The 7,196-nt window shown below is 34.2% G+C and overlaps 1 protein-coding gene across 1 annotated transcript; it reads right to left on the reverse strand.

The window, feature by feature from the left end:
• Window positions 1-4,864: 4,864 nt before the first annotated feature.
• On the reverse strand, window positions 4,865-6,946 carry LOC149149976 (disease resistance protein UNI-like). Its single transcript, XM_089442646.1, has one exon. It carries the CDS (start codon window positions 6,944-6,946, stop codon window positions 4,865-4,867), a length of 2,082 nt encoding a protein of 693 aa, XP_089298772.1.
• Window positions 6,947-7,196: the final 250 nt, after the last annotated feature.

Here is a 7,196-nt window from a genome sequence, read left to right on the forward strand (position 1 = left end):
TGAGTTACAAATTTTGGATAAGTCATGGTATTGACCCATAGTATTATAGAAAAGCATGTTTACAACTTAATAATATATGTGGTAAAGTGGTCATCAACATACATTAAACAATACATTAAATAGTTCATATATGTTAGTTTTGTTGGTCTGACCCAATGGGGATTTGAACATTAAATATTGTGGTTTACATTACTTTATACATTGCAATGGCCAATTAAACTATCCCCCATATGCATTAAATACTCCATAGTAATAATTTTTTTTGAAGTTTAACTATGCAATTTAAATTTTTACCCTTATATAGGTTTATTATTAATCTTATTATATATTAATTGTGGATATTAATAATTTTATAATAATTTTCAATAAAATCTAATAATAATGTTGACATCATCACTACATCGATATTTAAGTTATTTATTTATTTATTCCGTGGTAACTTTCTATTAATTATAAAAAGTTACATACGTAGATGCACATAGTGCATTCCCAAGTTGCACCACTCAAAAAGTTGGTGCCCATAAAATCAAAGCCAAAAAAACTAAAAAAAAAAAAAAAAAATTGGGGCTAATAAAAAAGTCTTAGTCACCCTTTTCTCTCTTTCTTCTTTTCTACATTTTTGCATCCTCCTTGAACATGAGTGGTTGCTACAATAATTAGTTGGTTATCTTCTGTCTACATCGGGAGTTTCTTATCTGAGTCTGAACTCCTAGATGTATAAGGAAGCTTGAATCCTATTATCTCCTTCTCCTTCAGCATTTCTTGGCCCGAGTGACCTTTTTCTCTTGGATTTTGTGAAGTTGATCCTCCTCTTCCCTGCTGACTCAATTCTTTGTTCACTAAAGATGTATGTGGATTTGGCAACTCCTAGATGTATAAGGAAGCTTGAATCCTGTTATCTCCTTCTCCTTTAGCATTTCTTGGCCCGAGTGACCTTTTTCTCTTGGATTTTGTGAAGTTGATCCTCCTGTTCCCTGCTGACTCAATTCTTTGTTCACTAAAGATGTATGTGGATTTGGGATTTCCTTAACGACAGGGGGTCCCAAGTCCTCCTCTTCCTCTTCTTCGTCGGGTTGTGGTGCTGGGAAATGCCATCCCTTTGGCTTTTTGATAGGTTTATTTTGCCTCTTAGGGTCTTTCTTTGCCAAAGGACATATGGTTTCTAGATGTCCAATTTGAAGACATAGATGAAATATAAATGGAGTGTTCTCATAACCGAAGAACTGGGTCTAGCTCTGGTTGTTGTGTCTCAAACAGATACATTTAGGTAGTCCTTTACTAAGGTCTACCTCTAGACATATCCCAAGAAAATTATAAATTGATTCTTAAGTTATTTGTGTATCCATCTTGATATATCTCCCCAACATGTTGTTGATTCCTCCAGTAATTTTGGGTGCCAGAAATGAAGGGGTAAGTTAGCAATCTTGCCCATACCAATATTTTGGAAACTGTCATTGTATTAGCATCAACATTTGGGAACCATGGGGTGATAAATAATCCTGCATTTCCCCAGAACCAATGACCCTCATGTAAAACCTGATCTCTAATCTCTAATGATCCAAATTTTACCATGAAGGAATCCTTTGAGCATAAGTGAATCTCACAGTTTACCGTCCAGTTCGTAAAGATCCACTGGAAAAGATCCACGGGTTTTGGAAAAAAACCTTTGAACCTGAAAATAATTGTTTGGTATTGATATGTTGTACAAATATTATTGATCTCTACTAGATCTACTATCATTTCCAGAATATCATTCATCTGCTCTATAATATAGGGCCCAAGAATATGGAATTCTCTTTGTCCTAACTAATTAGTTAAGAATATTAATTTATTAACAACCAACCTAGATCCATCTTAACTTCAGATCTACCAAGCACCGAGAGAGATCAAATATATTTTCAATCAAAAAGAGGTTTGTACCTCACAGAGATTTGATCCCTCTCGGTGTTTGGTAGATTCAGAGTTAAGATGGATCTAGGTTGGTATAGACTCTTTTAGCCCTATGTAATGGTTTAGATGAGATAATGCAATATACTTACAAGTTGTAACAATTTTTTAGCTTATCTCTCTCTATCAAGAAAGTATTGATAACTCTTGAGATTATTCTAGACATGCATGAGCCTTTGGATAGTTCATGCTAGAGACTTTCCAAATGTCCACACCAAGTTTTATGTTTGACTCAACCTTGTACATTTCACATGTGACCGAAACAAACTTAATGATATTTAATTTCTTGAGGCCTCATTGAACTTTAGCATAAGAGAATATAACAATTAAATTAACCATTAAGGCTCCCAAACTTATCCTAGAATGTAACAATTTTTTAGTTTATCTCACCCTATGAAGAAAGCATTGATAACTCGAGATTATTCTAGACATGCATGAGTTTTTGATAGTTCATACTAAAGATGTTCCAAATGTACACATATATATATATATATATATATATATATATATATATATATATATATATATATATATATATATCTATATATATATAATGTTTGACTCAACTTTGTACATTTGACATGTAACCCCAAAAAACTTAATGAGATTCAATTTCTTAAAGCCTTATTGAACTTTAGCGTAAGAGAATCTAACAATTAAACTAACCATTGAGGCTACCAAAATTTCCCTAGAATAACTACAACCCAAAGCTCACAACCTTATAGAATCACTAAAGTGATAAAGATATCAAAGATATAAATAAAATGAATAGGAAAAGAATCCCACTTGTGACAAGAGATGAACCTTGTATTCAATAAATAAAAACATATCTTCTTATATTTATTAAAGGGGAGAAGGAAAGATGGTATGTACTTCTTTGTTTTAATTTATTATTAAGATTAGTAAAATATATCTAAATCGTAATATAATTAACATAAATATTAATTACACTAATATCTTTTTTTTTCTTAATGGTCGTTTTGAAAAAAACATTAAATTTACTTGTGTAAATTCAATCTCATCTACTTTTGTAAATTCAATCTCATCATTTTCTATATGTTTAATGAAATCATTTTTTATTTAAATTGTCTTTAAAAAAGACAATATCAAAAACAAAATAAATCACACAAATAATTAATAAAATCATTTTATAAACCAATATGTTCAATTCTCTCATATTTTACTTATAACACCCTCTCACTACTCTAGGCTTTAAGTTTTTAACTTGATTCATGAGGATTTGACAATTATAATTATTTTAAGATTATTACTTTAATATATAATAACTTACGTATAATTAATAATATTTAAAATTAACATAAAAATAATATCCATAAAATAAAATAAAATAAAATAATATTATATATATATATATATATATATTATAAGAAAATAATATAATATTAAAATACTCACTTAATTTATTTTATTGGCATCAAACAGAATGTTAATTTGAATATATATTTTGCATAATAAAATTTTATTAATAAAAATTATGATCATAGCCTCTTAAATTAAAATTTCATTCTACACGAAGACTCCTCTTCTTTAATGTAGAATTTGACAATTTGAGAGCAATATACTTTTAAGGGGAATCACCTCCGACTGATCCTAAGATCCAGATATTTGAAATCATTGATTTCTACGATTCCACGTGGCAATGCTTTTTTTAAATGATGACATCTCCCGAGATTCAGAAAATTGAGAATTTTTAGAGATCTCATTTCACATTGCCAAGATGGTAAGTTTATACATCCCTTGACATGTAAAAATCGAAGGTTTTAAAGATTGCGAATGCCTCAATGCACATCTACAATTTCAGTGTAATTCACACACAGAAATTCAAGTTGCTTTATTTGCCACAATGATTCTGAAAATAATTGTAGCCCGTGTTACCTAGATCTAACACCCTATGAGACAGGAGGTTAAGGAAAAATACTTCGGAATCACTTCCAAGTCAAAATCGTGTCCTACATTAACCAGTTTTGGATATCTCAATTATTTTGGTAGCAGAGACGTCACTACTATAAAGGGAGAGCCTCTTGCAATTACCTCAAATGTCGATGTGCGGGAAAAGGGCGTCGTTGTCTCGGCAATGTTGACCTGCCATGGATACACAATTTTCCATGTCACGTGCAATAAGGAGCAATCTGCAACTAGCTTTACATAGTTGTGAGCATTATCCATTAAAGTCTCTACATCTGTGTTCTTTAGAGGAGACATGTCAATAATTGCACATCATTTTATCTTTCCAATAATCTTAAAGGGAGTCGTTTGAATTTTAAAATGTTTTTAGAAGCAGTGTTTGAATTTTGTTTTTAATGGTGGAAATAGATTCAGCACCATCAAAATCACTTAAAAATCTAAAAAATTGAAGTTTACCCACTATAATTTAGATTTACAAAAATCCTGGTCAGATTCTCTCAAAATATAACCGAAATTTCCATTACTTCCAGGGCAAAAAAAACTAATGGTGGAAATGGATTCAGCACCATCAAAATCACCTAAAAAATCTAAAAAATTGAAATTTAACCATTATAACTTAAATTTACAAAAATCCTTGTCAGATTTTCTCAAAACATAACTGAAATTTTTGTTACTATCAGAGAAAAAAAACTAATAAAAAACAGTCTCATTAAACTACCGTTCATAAAAAAATTGATTTTATAATGTTATTAACAAATACATATTTTTTATTATTAAATCAATTAAATTAAGAATAAAGATAAATCTTATAAATTATAAAAATATAATTGAAAATGTATTTATTTATATAAAAAATGTATTTTGCACAATAAAATTTTATTAACAAAAAAATTACGATCACATCCTTTTTATATTAAAATTTCCAGTACAAACATGAACGCGAAAATTTGAGAGCAATTTACTCTCACGAGGAATCACCTGTCCCTCTTCTCTACCGCAGAATTTCACAATTTGTAAGCAGTCTCATCTCAGGAGGAATCACCTGTAACTTACGACAGCCCTTGAGATTCAGATATTTGAGCTCTTTGAGGTCTGCGATTTCAGATGGCAATGATTCTAAATTATGACATCCGCTGAGATCCAGAAATTTGAGATTTTTGAGATCTCTCATTTCACATGGCAATGATTTTAACCTCTTACAACCACTGAGATGTAAAAACTGAAGGTTTGAAAGATTGCCAATGCCTGAATGCACATATTCAATTTGAATATATTTCAGATCAAAATATTCAAGTTGTTTCAATTGCCACAATGATTTTGGCAATAATTGTAGCCCCGTGCTACTTAAACATAACACCCTCAGAAAGACGAGGTCAAGCAAAAATGCTTCCGGAATCTCCTTTAATCCAAGGTTGCATGCTAGAGATAGGCTGACCAATTTTGGACATCTCAATTCCTTGTTTGCTAGAGACGTAATATTGCTAGCAACAAGGGAGAGCCTCCTGCAATTATGGCGTGTCTCGATGTCGGGGAAAAGGGCGTCGATGTCGGGGCAATGTTGACCTGCCCTGGATACAAAATTCTCCTCTTTCTCTCCCACATAAATTGCCATGTCCCGCACAACATCGTGAACGCCAAACGTAACGCTCCAATAACTGGATCCACCAACTGCTCTCAATTGGAATAAGGAACGATCGGCAAGTAACTTTACGTAGCTGTGCGCAGTATCCATTAAGGAGTCCACATCTTTGCTCTTTATTATACCTTCTGCGATCCAGATTTGCGATATCATGTGCACCGGAATGTACCAGTCCTCCGGAGCCATCAGACAATTCAGAAAACAGGTTTTCAAATGAGCATGGGGTAAACTATCGTAGCTCCATCTCAATCGCTCATACAAATCTCGATCAAGTCGAGGATGAGTAATTGGAAAATTTGAATCCACAGTCTGAATCTGCCTTAAAGCAAGGTTCCACTCATTTACAGCACGGTTGCCAATCATTGTTGACGCTATGACATTTATAGCCAAGGGCAACCCTTTACACTCCTCCGCCACGACTCTAGCAATATGCTCTATCTCGTCAGGCACATGCCCGTCTTTGAAAGCTACTTTGCAAAACAATTCCCAGGCTTCCTCTCTTGGCAGTGGCTGTATTTGCATGGACTGGTCTGCATTCATTTCTGGAATCAGATCTCTATTTCGAGTAGAGAATACAACTTTGCTCCCTTTGTTCTCGCCAATTTCCACGCCCAATTCTTTGAGAGTGACTGCGCTCCACAAATCGTCTAAAATTAGGAAAAACTTCTTCGTCCTCAGATGTGCCGACAGCTTCATCTTCCGCGAATCAACATCATTATAAGAATAGGCACTGAGGTCTAAATTGATTGCAGAAGCCATACGACTCTGCAACTCCAGAATGGAAAATTGGGCAACTGCAACCCAAATCACATGATTAAAAACACCACTTACCTTGCAGGTGTTGTAGACCTTTTTTAGCAAAGCTGTTTTGCCAACCCCACCCATCCCATATACAGCAAATATCCGATCGCGGCGGGCCTCTGTAAGCCACCTCTCAAGTCGTATTTCAGCAGATCTAATTTCCAACCCTACCAGTCCGGTGTCTGGTTCGTCTTGAAGCAGTAGATTCGCCTGTTGTGGCGCCGCGGACGCAATCTGTTGAGCACTGTGAAACACAGAGAAGTCGGTCTGAAGATTGTGAAAGAGCTCATCAAATGTTGTCTTCCACTTTCGGATTTCTGTAGAAAGTTTAGGCTTGCAAAGGAGGCGACTGATACACCGCTGCCGCCTTCGAGAGCAATCGATCAACTCTCTTGCTCTTCCAACTGCGTCTTGCATCCTTAGCAGACAATTTTGCAGAGATTGAGGGGGCGTCGTTTGCCGATCTTGAAATTGATCTCTAACATCGAGTAAGAGAGTCTTCATTCGATTTAACTGCCCTTCTAGAAGTTGACGGTTCTCATCCAACTGAATAACATCGTCCATTTGTCGGATGAGTGCAGAAATAGCGCTACTGACCGTATTGGCCGCCACTTCAGTGATAATAGCAGCCATTGCCAATTTTTTGGCTTCGCAACAGAAGAATCGCGGGTCTGAAGGGGCTAGAGACAATCATATATAAACACGAACTTGCAACGACATACGGCCCTGGTTAGGCAGTCATTTTTCATTATTGAAAATGCAAGCTGACTTGACTTATTATAAATCATATATAAATATAAACATACAGAGGATTAGTATATTAGTAAAATCAACAATGGGATACACAGTCATCAGACGTCATTGCTGGTTAAATATCCTTCAA

The sequence above is a fragment of the Pinus tabuliformis genome, chromosome 9, assembly GCF_031772625.1.
Source record: "Pinus tabuliformis cultivar Carrire ecotype Pingquan chromosome 9, CPIR1, whole genome shotgun sequence".
Taxonomy (NCBI): domain Eukaryota; kingdom Viridiplantae; phylum Streptophyta; class Pinopsida; order Pinales; family Pinaceae; genus Pinus; species Pinus tabuliformis.

Excerpts from the sequence above, each read along its gene's own strand:
- LOC149149976 (XM_089442646.1), bottom strand. The coding sequence starts at position 6,946 with ATGGCTGCTATTATCACTGAAGTGGCGGCCAATACGGTCAGTAGCGCT.